Raw genomic sequence first — 16,600 nt, forward strand, 5'->3', positions numbered from 1 at the left:
GTGAAAGAGAATGTTGTCTGCTTTGTTTTGAATTTGTGTCTCCTTTCTGTCAGACATTGCCTTTGCAGATAAACTTGCTTACAAAATGCATCTAGTGACTGATGAAGATTATCTGCATTGGTAGGACAATGGAAGGAAGCAAAATGTGTACTGGTTTTTAGCATTTCTTTTGCACTGAAAGTATTTGCTGCTTGCAAATGCTTTTGCAGTTAAACAAATAACTGTTACAACATCCCCTAATGATTTAACCACAAGATGAATGCTAACTCTACGTGTTTCACTGTTAAATTTACCACTGGTTCTGTCTGGCTTTCAGCAAGATTTTCCTTTATATCTTTCTCTCTTACTTTTCTCTGTCTTCTAAATGGGTATGCTCCACTTACTTCCTTAATATCTTTAAGATGAAAACAGTGGATAAGAAATAAATATTGATTTTCTACATTCCATTGTGGAAAACAGAATTCCATTTTAATCATTGGAAGCGTTTTCCACAGACTCCAGGAAAAGTGATCTGAGAAAAGTTTGCATCCACAATTACAGGTACAACTTCAAATTCTTTAATTTATGGTCTCATAAACATAATCATGTTGATTGATTCCTGACTCCATGAAGAGTAATGGGTCAAAATCTGGTACAAAATGATAAGAAGTTTGCTTCTGATTTCTCCATAGTACAAATCAGAAATAAATGGAAGTCAAGGGCTTTTAGAAGTTACAGTACCTGGATCAAAACAGTTTATGACAGCTCATGGGCACTGGTGATGACAACAAGCATAAATAGTATTCCTTAATGCTTTTCTCCTAAAAATTATTTATAGGTAACCCACTATTAACCAGCAAAGTCAACGTTATAATAAATGTTCTGGATGTCAACGAGTTTCCTCCCGAAATTTCAGTTCCATATGAGACATCTGTATGTGAAAATGCCAAAGCAGGACAGGTATTTCAAATTTGTAATGCTTGCTCTTTTGCTTTTTCTTTCCTTATTGTTTATAGCAATAGAAATTTCTGCGTTTGAAAATTACATAATGGTTAGACTTCTTTTACAAATAAAATGTCTGTGTTGGAAATACCTTTCGAAATTCTGGTTTTGACTTTCATGGTCTATTTATGGTCTATTTATTTTTATCATCCCTGATTAAATGGACCTGATCCACCTTCTACTGTGCATTTAATAGCTATGACAGGAGAAAGAATCCCTTCCTTAAAGACACTTAAATATGAAAGTAAAACTGCAGTGAATAAATGGAGTAGGATGGGTTACACACAGTTCCGTGTCCTATTCAGAGAAAAAGAACCCACAACTCCAAAGACAATCCTCCTGAAAGCTTGTTTTTATAAGCAGTTTCAAATATAGACATAGCATGCAAAACCTATTTCAGATTCAGAATATCACCTTATACCATGAGTGATGCCTGCATTAATAGAGCTGGCCCAAGAAGCTGTTGGCGTGTACTCCTTGTGCACGAAATGTGTGTAATTAAACGCAGTTCTGCAAAGCGCCAAGGCCACCCATCATACATATTAACAGCTAATACTGTTTCCAAGACAAGACTGGCAACTTCCGCTGTTCAACTTTGAGAGTTACTGCCAGCCACGGAAGGAACATATTCAGCCTGATGTGTAATCAGTGACTTCTCTTTATATGTATGTAATATATAATCAAGTTCATGTGATTTCTCTTGCCTTTATTACAGATTTGTCCGTGACTTCATATGATATTCATAACTCTTTTTTTTTTTTAAATATATACATATGTTTTAACTAACTACGATACAACCTAGTTTAACTTTTAGTTTATCAGATACCTTTAGTTACTACCTTATCCAGGCACCAACAATAGAAAGGGGAACCTTTTACAAGGAAGGCTGAGATAAGCACTGAGCTGTCAAAAATTATAAATATTTAGAACTTTGTTACATAAAAAAATGCCTTCCTTTTTAAAAGATCAGTGGCAATCCTACTATGAACCATTTTAACTGCACTGTGCTTACCTGAAATCTAGTAGATAGGACTCTGGGACCCAAAAGTTCCTTCATGCCTAGATGGTGAAGACCTTTCAACCCTCTCTACTTCATTTCAGGCTGCAATTTCAGGGTGCAGCTTTGCGACGTACTACAACATGTACTAGTTGTAACAGGGATAGCAGTAGTAGCAGATAAAAGTGAGTTGCCTTTAAGTAATCACTCACTTGAAAACAATCACTAGTATTTTGATACAAAAAAACAGATATTAAATACTTCTGCTATGAATATAGGGTAAATCTTTCTGCTTTCCTTCAGATACGTCAGAATGAGACCTTTTGAGACATCATGAGTCCTCTGGAGGCTATAGTACTCAAATGTCTTGCTTCCACTGTCCGATACATTAGGGAAATGAGAGTAATTCAGCAAGATTTCACTTCTGTTGTTTCATTTAATGTTCACTTTTTACTTCTACAAAACTGTTTCTTTTAGAAGAGTGAACTGACTTCAGAATTAATCTTAATCTGGTTTCAGGTGATACAGACTGTCACTGCAGCAGACAAAGATTTGTCACCAGCTGGGCAAAGGTTTTCCTTCAGACTGTCAGCTGAGGCTTCCAACAAACCAAATTTCACAGTCCATGACTACAGAAGTAAGTTGCTTACCCATATCTCTCTTTCCGAGCAGCAAATTTGGATCATAATGACAAATACGGTTGCTTTGTATTACAGTCATGTCCACAGACTAACTTTTTTTATTTGACATTTTTAATTGTTAAACTATCTAGGACAAATATTAATATAAATCCAGGTCTTGAACCTTTTCTCATTTTTAGGGTGACAGAATTGTCAGAACACCAAAGGCTGAGATTTCCCTACAGGCCTGCAAAAACACTGCTACCTGTTTTATTTTCTTCCTTTTTTCATTCAGTATCTCAGGAAGAACTCATATGCCAATGCAGGTATACCTTTAAACAAGGCACTATTGCTGCCTTGTTTAAATACTATTACTTTGCTAACTGTTCTCAAAGTACCCAGCTCTTGTGCTTTCCGGAGGATGCACAGTCCTGCAGAAGAATCAGTTCTGAATATGGACATTCCTGCAGTATAACATCCCACAACGCTCAATAACTTGTAGATGTATATAATTAACATCTCTAATTTTTCCCCCAAGTTTTCTCATAACTTTTTTTTTCATCTTTTTTTTTTCTTTTTCACTTGATGCTTTTGATAAATGGCAAAGAATAATCCGAGATGAAAAAAATGGATCTTTTTTCTATTGTAAATGTCTTCAAGCGTGTAGTCTCGTGGACAGAGACAGCTAAAACATCATAATAATCTGTATAAAATTTTCACCACTAACTACTTCAATCAAATAAAGAAAAAAAATTAACAATTAGTTTATCAGCTATTAGGGGATCTTAAAAGAACTGTGATATGATAAGCTTTTAATAAAAAAGGGGGTTTTATTCTTCTCTGCAAAGAAAGAACACCTAAAGCCATCCAATAAAGTTCAGTAAAATTCATTGCCTATTTAACTATTAAGGTTATAAGTACTACTTTTAAGAGAAAGTATATAATTATTATTTTAAAAATAAATATTAATTATATTCATTATTATTTTCAATTTAAATTTGAGACAATACTGAGTATGATGTAAAGGTTCCTTTCTTGAGAATTAAGTAACCCAAACTCTATACAGGGCTACAAATTGATAACATGCAAAATGAAAAAAGTTGCAGAAGCTGCTTATTTAGCCTTTTTTAAAACCATCTAAGTATGTGACTCACATTCTTTTTGAAGCCATACACTTTTGTCAATGTTAAGTGATGTAAAATTAAAGCAAACAATATAAGCACAACTGTTAATCATTAAGACCTTTACCATTAAGAAAGTTCAGGAAGAAATAAATTTGAAACAGCAGAAAAATAAACCGTGCTTATTTTGTCTTTTTATATAGCTTCTCTGTGAAGATGACAAGAAAAAAAAAGGTCTATTCCCAAACTTGTTAGCGAATTTTATCTTAGTATGTCATAGATAACTAAAAACATTTTACAGCTGAGCAAAGAATTTCACTTAATGATTTCTAAATACAGTATATAATGAATCTGTAATAATTCATAGTATTGCAGATGTGAATAATAGTAACTTATGAAACCAAAAAATTTGTAGATCAGCATTTCATCAGAGGCCATTCAAATAGTTTTCTGAGACAGACAGCTCAATGTATATGAAGGACAACCTTGCAATGGATTCGAGTCCCCTTCTGTTCTTGGAAGATTAGGTCATTACTCTTCTCCAGAAGTGCTTAGTCTGAACAGTTTGGTTTTAAGAGCTACTAGAATTTAAAAATGTTGTGGCATTTCAATATCTAACTAGAATTGTGCCAAGCAAGATTTAAATGCTTTACATCTGTGTCCCACTGGACTTAAAATTTTGGATAATGCTGAAGTTTGCTTCCCCTTAATGCTGTACTGTAGATTGTTATTTTCCATTCTCTACGTAGCTGTTGGTAGTCTTTCCTTGGAAAACTCAGCATGATGAACTTTACTAATGGTTATATTTAAAAAGAAAAAAACATGGTCTCCGTATCTTAACAGAAGGAAAATATGCCTCTTTAGAGCTTTCTCGTATTTTACATGAATTACTTTCATCTTTTCACTTTTCAACACATTTGAAAGACCATATGGGTAGTATCTTTGTAATTATGTAGTCTTATAACACAAATACTGTGTGTTGCTAAATACCTTTGCTCTTTTGGTCAAGATTTCTTTAAGAGCTTCAATTTCTTTCTTTGTGTCCATTTACTAAAATTTCCCTTAATGTCACCAAGATTTAATTTTTTCAAATAATTACAAACTATTGTTTTAAATATAAGTCTTCTAGTTCTCAGGTCATTTTAACATATTTAATTCCTCAAAAGAATCTTTAATCTTAAAAAGGCTACACAGTAATTAAACTTAATGATCTTTCTCATTTTTTGTGAAGTGTGCTTAGCATATAAGTTTGGTGAGGAAATTGCTCAAATATTATTAGATAATTAAATTTCCCCATTTGAACCAGTAATGCTGACACCAAGAAGACTTTGGATCTCAGTAGTCTGCTAACAAACTTTCTCTATTGTATAAAAATAAATGCAATGTTCCCATAAAAAATGGAATTAGAAACCACCAAGACACACAATTTTTCATGCATAAACGTTTGTGTGGGTACGTACATATATACACACTCTTAAAAGCATTTCTTAACACTTGCTAAAAAAGAAGAAAGAAGTATACTATTTATTGAAACATAAGGAAGACAGAAAAAAAAGCTTTCATGGAATATTTTCCAACCACACAAAAATTATTAGCTTTTTATGATTTTACAGAGCTATTAGAAAAAAACCTGTCCAAACAGAAACTCTGCACAGTATTTTCAGTATCTTCTGCCTTTTGTTTGCCAAAAAGATGGAAGGTCTGCTCTGTGCACAATGTAGAGGTATAATAACACAACCTTATTTTCACTACAGAAGCCTTTTAAAAACATAAATACCATTATCTTTTGAGTTAGCAATTATGTTAGTACCAAGCAGGTACTTTGTGAAAGAAATTTTGACTTTTTTTGAGGTAACAATCTTCTTCACCGTGTTACAATTAGCGCTCTTACAAATAAATGTCGTTTAACATTTTTAAACACATCAAGAAGCCCAAGACCCAACGCTATTATATACAGCTAAAGATTATGGCTGGTGTGATATTACAGCAGGTGTAAGATGTTCATAGTGCACCCAAGAGAATAAACTTTTCCAGGTTGCATACTTCCTCTGAGGGTAACTTAATGAGGACGGAAGTAAGACGGAAACTCAAGGTTGCCATTTGGAGTCTCTATAAATATAAATACCGGGAAATGTTATGTTTCTAAACTATGCCTTCAGCAACGCTGAGACCAATCCACCAGCTGTGAATAGAAGTGAGAGGCTCTGGCAGAGCTGGAGTGCCTCCAGCTGAACCGCCCACCTCCCTCTTTCCACTTTCCTGGCCTCACACTGCTCCCTAGAGGGCTGCATCCCTGCTGAGCACACTTGGTTGCTCATGTAAGAGAGAGTCCAGACTGTCACACACATCCTGAAAATGAATTTATTGCCAACAGACTGAAGAACCAGAAGCTGTCTCAGCTTCTGACTGCAGCTCCAGTCTGCTCCGTCTAGAGTTCAAACACGTGCCTGTGTCCCTGTTTTCAAAAGGACCTTGAACAATTGAAAGGGATTGTAGAAGAGTGACAAAAATTGTTCAAAGTCAAAGACTTAAGAGCTCGATCTGTTTGATTCTTCTCAAGGGAGAGTGGAAAGTCATTTGGTTCCATCATAACATGTATTAAAGTGATCTTCAACATTGCAATTAGAAGAAAAAAAAAGGAATAGAAATAATTCTATTAATAGAAATAGAAATAAGATTAAGCTGGGTGACTTGAAATTAGATCTAAAATTCTTTATACAGTGCAGATTAATCATAGAAAGAACAAGCTGAATATGGTAGTTGGTTTGATTCAAACAATTTTGAGACATTTTTCTTTTTCAAAACTAAATGTCACTGAACTTGATGGGTCTATGTGCCATGTTTGAGTTTGATAAAAAGGGGACTTCTGAAATAAACACTTTGTCAGTCAAGTGCTTTCTCAATGGTGCCTGATCATAACATATCTGATTTTGGATATTTATGGTTCCTTCTTATTGTCCTTCTTCAGAACTGCACACAAGTATCTGAGTGTTTAATTCAGAGCCATTAATCCTTCTACCTAGTGACAAAGCTCCAAGAAGGGATGAAAAGTCATAACATAGACAGCAAGGGACCTCTTCCAAAGATACAGTAAAGCACATAGCTGAGATAGCAAAAAGATGACTGCCGCAAGCTTCATTCAGATCTGTCAGCTAATTAATTCCCTGCTAATTTCATTTTGGACTTCCTTTCAATGTAATTCTTTTAATCTGCACGTTTCCTTGCTGCTCTGTTTGATTCAAGAAAAGCAGTGATAACTGAACATCTACTGGGAAGAAACAACAAAACGTAGCTTTTAGGAGTTCTGAACACATTAATGACTAATTAATGGAAAACATACTGATTATGAAGTACTCAGTTCATTTCTGTACTTATTTTTAATGGGGCAGGAAAGTTGAAGGAAGGGGTTTTGCATTTTGTTTAGCCATATTACTTTCAGTGTTAAAGGGAAATGAATTAATAAGAGAATTGATTCTAAATCCAAGTGCAACCAAAGTCCTTTGGACCGCAGGCTTGGAATAGAAGGAGATGAGGAGAAAAGAAAAACTGAGAAGCCTTCCTAATCTAATGCTTTTTTTTTAAAAAATTATTATTTATGTTGTCTTTGAAATTTTAGCTGTCAAGCTAACAAGTTTACAAGAAATGGAATATTATGTAATGCTCTGCAAAAAAATAGCTGTACCAGTCAGAATACAATACCTTCTGTAATGATAAAGCAGGGCAATTACATAAAGTGTGTTGTCCACTGAGCTTCAAAAATGGAATAGCTGCTTGTTACTGAAGGTGATACACACTGCAATGGTGAATTGAAATACCCAATAAAAATCCTGTAATGACTGTGTCATATTTTACAGACAACACAGCTGGGATTGAAACCAGGAGAAACGGTTACAGCAGAAGGCAGCAAGAGTTGTACTTTCTTCCAGTAGTAATAGAAGATAGCAGTTACCCTGTCCAGAGCAGCACAAACACAATGACTATCCGCGTTTGCAGATGTGATTCTGATGGTACCATCCTGTCCTGCAACGTGGAAGCAATCTTCTTACCAGTAGGCCTCAGCACAGGAGCGCTGATTGCAATCTTGTTGTGTATTGTTATACTTCTAGGTTAGTTCTCGTGAGACCATGCGATGTGTATTACTGTGATTTTTCACCTGTGAATTAATTTGTGTTGTCATTAGCTTCATCTGTAGTTTAACAAAAGCCGTTGAAACTGTGTGGCAGTTTATGAGAACTCTTAGGCTTCTACATTTCTAGAAAAGCTTCCCAAAGCACTGAACACGACTGTGAATCTGCTAACATCTACGTATTTCTTATTGCATGTAGAGAACCAGCTTTCAGTGGAATCCAAACCGTATTTTTTTCTCTGAAACAGTTTCATTTAAATGTTTTCCTTGAAGAATTAATATTCTTAAGGTAGCCTTAATGAACTGGTAACAAAATAAAGACAACTTTGTAGCTTACACAGGCACAACATGAGCTGCAGAAAGCAGGCTGATTCTTACAGATGCTAGCCTATGCCTCTTCTTGCTACAAGTGAAGTTCCTGCATCTCACACTACTCCTTATGTAGGTCTAATGCATGGGCAAAAATAGCTGTAGACACAGAATATAACATATGGATACCTCTTTACATTTGGATAATATAGTAATTTACCAGTTAAGTAAACTATTGTAGACTCAGGTTACATAAAGAGCTTCTGAGTGGCAGCAGGTGAAAGTCAGAATTTCTGTCCCGTGTAAAAAATTTATGTTGTGAGAAAAATGTAGTTTCAAATCTGAACGAGAAAGGCAAATGGTCATACTTCCCATGGAATAGGAATTAATAACAAATACACCCATTCTGAAGAATTTTTTAAAACAAAACAAACAAAACAAAACAAAACAAAACAAAACAACCTTAGGTCAGTTTTTTTGGAAGCAAGAAGAATGCTGTCTCCTTTACCACAATTCCTTGGGATTACTTTTTTACTTTTAGGTGTTTCCTGGGTAAAAGTAGCCAGGGGTGAGGCTCAGCATCAATGAAATTCCATTATGAGAAAAACTTTAACTTATTTTCACATGAAGAGATAAGTCAATTAGAGCTCTGTCTTAAGGCAGGACTCCCAGGGTATCTAACTTTTCTGTTACAGAGCAAAGTTCCTAGAAGCCCTTAACATACAGCTCTAGCAAATCCTTTCAAGCTGCCACCTTTGTGTCCAGTAATAGGGGCAGTGTGAACTACACAGCAAAGAGCTTGGTGCTCTTGGTACAGAGATCATTTACAATGGAAGAGTCTCTGGGGGAAGCAGGAATATGTGAAGTCTGAATTTCCCCCAGATTTGATAGGTGATCATGGAGGCCTCCAACAGAAGGGCGTTTATGTTTCTCTGACGGTTTGTTGAAATAAATGCAATTTTTATTTCAAAAACCTGGCATATTCAATCAAAAATAATTAGGTCAAAGAACTCCTTACCAGATCTACTGCTGGTTGATGTGTGAATTTTAATTCCTGCTTTGCATAGAACGCCAGACTAAATTACTGAGATTATGTTTGGAAAAGAGGTTTTGGTCCTTTAATAACTCCCTTCATTCCAATCAGCCTGGCAATATTATGCAGAAAAACTAATGTATAAATAATGAGATCTCCAGTGCAGTGTGTAACCTAAAAGAATGGCACTTATCTTATATCCAGATTTTCTCCTTACTATTCCATCAATCAGTTTAAAAACTGCTTTTGGATTTTCATTTCTTGCTGTGAACCTCGCCTGACACAGAGTCATTAAAATTGTAGTTGAAGTCATTCTCATCTAACTCATCTCTACACAAAAGCCAGAATCAGGAGTTGGTTTAGGCCACACAAGCCTGACCATGAATTTAGAATCATTGCAACTCCTGTATTCATTACTGTGTTACTTCTAGAACACTGTCATTTAGACACTTAGAACATGGTCATTTCTACCAAATGCAGTCAGGGAATTAAAATTAACAAAAAGGCCAGTTTACTACAAGCAAATTCTGCATTCAATGGAATATATCTCAAAGACAATCTATTGAAAAAAACCCCACAAGCTGATTGCCATTGAGTTGCCATTTGGAATAAAACCAGTCTGTAACATTTTATATCATACAGAATCAAGATATCACAGTTGGAAGGCATCTCTGAAGATCGTCTAGTTCAACCTCCCTGCTTACAGCAGGGTCAGTTAGAGCAAGTTGCTCAGTATCCAGTTGGCTTTTGAATACCTCCAAGGATGAACACATCAAAACCTCTCTGAGCAACAGGATCCAACGCTTGACCATTCTGACAGCAAAGAAGCTTTTTTCTTACATTTTAATGGAATTTCCTGCATTTCAATTTGTGCCCATTGCCTCTGTTACTGGTCACCGCTAAGAAAAGTCTGGCTCCATCTTTTTTACTTCTGTCTGTCAAGTATTTCTGCACATTGATAAGATCCCCCTGAGACTTCTCTTCTCCAGACTGAACAGTCCCAGCTCACTCAGCCTCTCCTCATATGGCAGATCTTCCCACCCCCTAATCATCTTTGTGTCTCTGCACTGGACTCGTTCCAGGAAGTCCATGTGTGTCTTGTACTGAGGAGCCAAGAACTAGACCCAGAACTCCCAGTGTGTCTGACCCGGCCTGAACAGAGGGGAATGATCACCTCTCTAGTCCTCCTGACAGTGCTCTTCCTAATGCAGCCCAAAATGCTGTTGGCCTTCTTTGCCACAAGGGCACATTGCTGCTGATGGTGAAGTTGTTGTCCACCAGGACCCTAGGTCGTTGTCTATCAAGCTGCTTTCCAGCCAGTCAGACAACAGCATCTACAGCATGCGGTTATTCCCCTCCATGTGTGGGACTGGGCATTTCCCTTTGTTGAACTTCATGGGGTTCCTGTTGGCCCATTCCCTCAGCCTGGTGAGGTCCCTTTGAACAGTGGCACAATCCCTGTATTGTATCACCTGCAAACTTGCTGAGGGTGCACTCAGTCCCATGATCCAGGTCATTTATGAAGATGTTAAACAAAACTGGTCCTAGCATCGACGCCTGGGGTGCATCATTAGTGACTGACCTCCATCTGGTCTTCGGGCTGTTAATCACAACCCTTACAGCCTGGCAGTTTGCCCAGCTTTGCAGTTTACCTCACCATCTACTTATCTAGTTCACACTTTTTCAGTTTTTCTGAGAGAGCTATGGGACAGCATCAAAACCTTTGCTAAAGTTAGGATAAAAATGATGCAATTTTCTCCCTTTGATCCACCAGTCACCTCATAGTAAATCATTCACCTTCGTAAATCCATGCTGACTACTCCTCATCTCCTTCCTGGTCTTGCTAGGTTTGAAAATGGTTTCCAGAATTATTTGCGCCATCTCTTTCCTCATGGTAAAGGTGAGGCTGACTGGCCTGTAGTTACCTAACTTGTTCTTCTCACCTTTCTTGAAGATAGGAGAGGCACTTGCTCCAGTCCTCAGAAACTTTTCCCAGTCCCTATGATGTTTCAAAAATTATCACAAGCAGCCTCACAATGACATCAGTCATCTCCCCTACCATTCATGTGTACATCCCATCAGCTACCATGTCCTTGTGTGTGTCCGGTTTGTTCAAGCGTTCCCTAACCTGACCTTCTTATACCAAGGATAAATCTTTCTTTTTCTGGACTTTCCCTCTGGTCTCAGGGAACTGGGATTCCTGAAGGACAACCTTAACAATAAAGACAGAGGCAAAGAAGCCGTTGAGTAGGTTGGCCTTTTCTATGTCCTTTGTCAAGAGGTCCCTTGACCCATTCAGCAGTGGGCCCACATTTTCCCTATTTTTTCTTCTGTTGCTGTCATAGTTGTACAAGCCCTTCTTGTTGCCATTCATGTCCCTTGTGAGATTCAGTGCCAATGCTTTGACTTTCCTAACTGCATCCTTGCGTGTTCAAACAGTCACTGTATATTCCTCCTGTCTCACCTGTCTCTGTTTTCACCTCTTATATGTCTCTTCTTTAATTGCTGAGTTTAATCAGGAGCTCCTTATTCATCCATGCAGGCCTCCTGCTGCCTTTGCTTGGTTTCCTGCTCATCAGAATGGACCACTGTTGACCTTGATACTTGAAAATCAACCAGCTCTCCTGCACCTCTTTTCTCTCCAGAGCCGTATCACATAGGATTTTTCAAAGCAGATCCCTGAAGAGGCCAAAGCGTACTGTATAAAAAGCTGAACTAGGACTACTTTTTTTCCATTTCAAAGATTCCAGATTCTTTTTTTCTCTATAATGCTGCATGGGTTGTTTTTTTCCACAGTGGAAATTTGGTAATTTTTCTCCATTTTGCTGTGGAAGATATTTTTTTTTAAAATCCCTTCTCTCTGTCTCTCTGAACTAAAAACTGAAGTCTTGTCCACTTCTATTTGTTCACAAAGCAGGCCAGTAGGAAAATTATTTGTTACTTCCTTCAGCAGCACAGCAAGAACTAAGGAGTTAGACTCACACATCAAACAGCAAATGACTTTTCATTGGCTAAAACACTGCTGTTTTTAAAAGAATAGTAGGAGCATGTCTTCTAAGGAAAAAAGTCCCTTTGATTGCTTGCAGCTTTCAAAGGAAGAGATAATGATATATCATCAGAGTACCAAATTATTTCTGTGCATGTCTTAACTTCAGTTTTCTCTCGTTACAGTCATTGTGGTACTGTATGTAGCACTGCGGAGGCAGAAGAAAAAGGACACCCTGATGACCTCTAAAGAAGACATCAGAGATAATGTTATCCATTATGATGATGAAGGAGGTGGGGAAGAGGACACCCAGGCTTTCGACATAGGTGCCCTGAGAAATCCCAAAGTGATTGAAGATAACAAAATACGCAGGGACATAAAACCAGACAGCTTGCGTTTTCCACGTCAGAGACCACCAGTGGAAGATAATACGGACATCAGAGATTTCATTAATCAAAGGCTGCAGGAAAATGATGTAGATCCAACTGCCCCCCCTTATGACTCCTTGGCAACCTATGCTTACGAAGGAAATGGATCTGTTGCAGAGTCCCTCAGCTCTATAGACTCCCTTACTACAGAGGCAGACCAGGATTATGACTATCTGAGTGACTGGGGACCTCGCTTTAAGATCTTGGCAGATATGTTTGGAGAAGAAGAAAGTTATAACCCTGACAAAGTCACTTAAGTACAACTACAACAGTGAAATAAAAAGAAAAGTAAGCCAACAACAAATTTAAATGATAAACCTAAGCTTTATAATAGGACAGGATTCCTTTGATTATAAAAGACAGCAACTGTTTCCAGCAAGTTACTACATTTACCATACTGTCGGTTTTGGTTTGATCTACGAAGGAAAGATAAATCCTGTAATATACACAGTTTTTTTGTTGTTGTTATTTTGTTACTCTGGAATTACACTGAGACAAGCTCAGGCCTACAAGGTACAGTTTACTGACCTGACTTAGAAAGAAGATAGCTTTCTGGCATCACGGTGGAAGAGTGGTAGCTTTTTCGTAATTCCACTAAAGTGCCTATTGAAACTTTTCTCATTTAAGTGGTAAAGAGTCTGCTGTGATGGTGTTGCAAAACTGAATGGTAAATTGGGCAAGAACTTTAAGACAAGAAGCAATAGCAACATGCTGACTTCTTTTGGAACAAAAATGGAGATCATTTCCTGGAGTATATCTAATGACTAAAACTAAGGGGGGTATGGGGGTGGGCGTGGGTAGGTGTATGTTGTGTTTGGGGGTTATGTTTGTTTTTTTAAAAGAAGAAAATAACATGTCAAGATGTTATATTTCTTCTTCCAAAATTTCAGTGAAAATTTAAATTTATAATTCTGTTACTCACTCTGGAGCTATAAAGCCCAAATTGGAAAGGGGAAGATCTTAGCATACATCAATGAATATTTAAAATGTTCATGCAAATATTACACTTTTCCAAAATAATAAAAAGATGAAAGCAGCTACTTCTTTATGTGAAGGAAATTTCCCTTGGCTCCCCCTCTTCTTTTTAAATGAGACTATTATTAGAACGTAAAATGGAGAGGGTTTTTTAAGAGTTTTATTGTATTTTTAGTACCAAGACTTTTTTTTTCCTTGTAAGTATCACTGAAGAAGTATATGTAAAGAACTCCACATCACTTTTGTTTGCAATTAGATTGTTACTCTGTAGGTACTATAGGTATACAGATTGTAGAGACAGTTATTTTTCAACTGACCATCTGCAGTTCAGCATATTATTGTATTTCACCGTCAGACCCACACCGAACATTTTAGAAAGTCTTTTGAGGATGGAAACCTTATTAATTTTGTTCTTGCCAAAATATTAAAAGAGGCAGAATAAAAATATAAAACAGTACATTCGTCCACACTTTATGTACATACCCATGCATAAATGTAGCTGTGCAGGTAACAGAAGTACAGATTTGTGCAAGGCATTATGCCATGGAAGATCTTTGTAAAACTATTTCATCTGACTTTTTCTGATTATCTAATGCATAGACATTTTGTAAGACAATGGTTTATGGCCCCCGAAGCGCATATATCCTTATATTCACCTTCTAAACTCTCTGCAGTGCTATACAATCTGCTTGAGCTCTACTCATGATTAATGGCACTGGCAAGGTCAGGCTAAGTCTGTCATGAATCAGAAGTCTTTTATTCACCTCAGGTATACAGCTTGCTTTTGTGTCGCTGAAGAATTAAAAACTATCAGATATAGTTAGCTCACAAGTCTGATATTAGCGTACAAAGGTCCCTTTACTCTGTTGGGTCAAATGTAAAGGTATTCCAAAGTTGTATGATCTCCTGATGAGACTTTAAAAGGTGTATGGTTTAGATAAGTTTTGGATCATTTGGTGCAATTGGACAAGGCTGCATTAAAACCATGATTGGCGTCGCTGCTATCAGTGGAGTGCTGAGGAGGAGACGCAGCATATGGTAACAAGACAAGTTTGTGGTTGTTTTCATTACCAGCAAAGGTATCCTGTGTTCCTTGAAAGACAAACTAAGTCAACTAAAGCTCTATTCTCACAGAACCGGGAAGCAGATGGAGTGGCAGGACCCATTTGCAAGTATAGCAGTTCTCGTGTGGAAGGCGATGTTTTTAATTTTCGCACATCTTGACAGCATAGCAAAGGCAACTTGATACTGCAGTAGGCCTAAAACAGAGCTCTGGAAAAAAAAAAAAGTATATATATTTGCTACTAGTTACAACACAGGTTTGATTCATACAAAATTCCTGCTTGTGGAGGTGCTTAGCAATGCTCCCTCATCTAGCATAGGCGTAGCAATTCTTCCTACCCAGCTGCCACAGCTAAAATAGGCCTCTGACACTTCTCATTTGCAGATGTGCAATCCTATAGCCAAACTCTCTTCTTAATAACTGTATTAGTACTTTACATGTATTTTGTAAAGTAAACATAAGCGAGAGCACTGTTTGACTTTTTGACATCACACGGCATGCTTGCTCCTGCCTGGGAAGGCTGTATTTGTGGTGGGTACTGGGTGAACATTAGGTCTCTTGAACAGATTGCTCTAAGCAGGACATTCTGTATGGGAGCCTGACTTCCAAAATGGGTAGCCAGAAAATGTGGTCTTAAAGATGCTGCTACACACAGTCTATATTTGAGAGTGAGTTGTATGTTAAATTGATACCAAATTGAATATCAAATGCGTATTTTTGACATTTAAGAGGTTTGTAACTGAGATGTTTCTATCACATAATTAATAAACCTCCAGGAAGATTTAAAAAAAATGGTATGTAATTACTAATGCAATTGTCTTATAAAATCATAACTAAAATCTTTTCAGATCTTTTTGAAAAAGTGATCAAACAATTTTAACTTAACAGATTTTTTTTTTTTTAAACAGCTGTATAGAACTAAGGAAAAGAATTGCTTTTCATTTATGCATAATCTGGGATCCAGGAAGTTTTTGTTTATTTCCATGTTCTCTCCCTCGCTTTCTAAATGATGCCTGTCAGGTTTTTTACACCTTATTTTTTAAAAGTTAAATATGAAATTTACAAGATTTAATATATGTGAAGGCATCTCAGATGACATGAATTCAATGGGATTAAGTAACCTCAGTGCATTTGTAAATGGTATGATATAACTACTTCAGCTTTCAAGCACTATATCTTAAAAAAATCTCTACAAACCCTTGCACAATCAAGATGTTAAAGTGGATGTCTGTCTTCCTCTCGACTGTGGAAAGAGCCATAAACCTCAAATTCTATCATCAGAGTGACAGGAAGCTAAGATAATGTTTAAAAGGCACAGAAAGGATAGAATTGAGAGAAATAGTTCTGTTTAAATTTGAAATGTAAGATAGTGGTGCACAAACATCTAGCATCATCTTACGTGTCTCAGCAGTGCTCTCCCCTGCAAATCACAAGACATTCTGTAAAATGCCTTCTGTACATGAAGGCATTGAGACACTTCACCGGCACAAACAAATCGAGGTTTTTAAGTTAAATCGTTATGACACGGACTAGTGGTGCTGAAATTGAAGTCTAAATGTGAAGCATTCAGCTAAGGGAAGTTTCTGAGGAAATCCAGCTGATAAGCTTACATTGTGGACACACAGAACTGAAGACAAATTTAAAACAGAATATTTGAAAGAAATTTCAGGGAAGAAGGAAAAAGTCTTCTCTGCTAATACTTAGGAAAGTTCAGACGATTTCTCTGACATATAAGATTTCTAATATTTGAATTTAAGAATGCTACCACACAAATCTGAAAATGCTGTTTTCTCGAAATGCAGATTTGCAATATTGTCAGTGAGTCAAATACCAAGAATTTGGAAAGACTGACAGTACATGATGTCTCTTGCAGAAAGACATGTTTGAATATTTTATGCTTTCATGGTTTTTATTTATTTTATACATTTTCTCTAAATTTTGCTGTTCAAAATAAAATCACA

The 16,600-nt window shown here is 36.8% G+C and overlaps 1 protein-coding gene across 3 annotated transcripts in view; it reads left to right on the plus strand.

Moving 5' to 3' along the window:
• Positions 1-15,364, plus strand: part of CDH12 (cadherin 12) — a 573,557-nt gene extending 558,193 nt beyond the window's left edge. For all 3 annotated transcript variants that reach the window (XM_063326103.1, XM_063326104.1, XM_063326106.1), the window contains 4 exons: positions 818-939; positions 2,498-2,615; positions 7,574-7,825; positions 12,359-15,364. In XM_063326103.1, the coding sequence (XP_063182173.1) occupies positions 818-939; positions 2,498-2,615; positions 7,574-7,825; positions 12,359-12,858 (992 nt within the window). In that variant the 3' untranslated portion in view covers positions 12,859-15,364. The remainder of the gene's footprint in view (positions 1-817; positions 940-2,497; positions 2,616-7,573; positions 7,826-12,358) is intronic.
• Positions 15,365-16,600: the final 1,236 nt, after the last annotated feature.

Source organism: Chroicocephalus ridibundus, chromosome 2 (genome assembly GCF_963924245.1).
Source record: "Chroicocephalus ridibundus chromosome 2, bChrRid1.1, whole genome shotgun sequence".
NCBI lineage: Eukaryota > Metazoa > Chordata > Aves > Charadriiformes > Laridae > Chroicocephalus > Chroicocephalus ridibundus.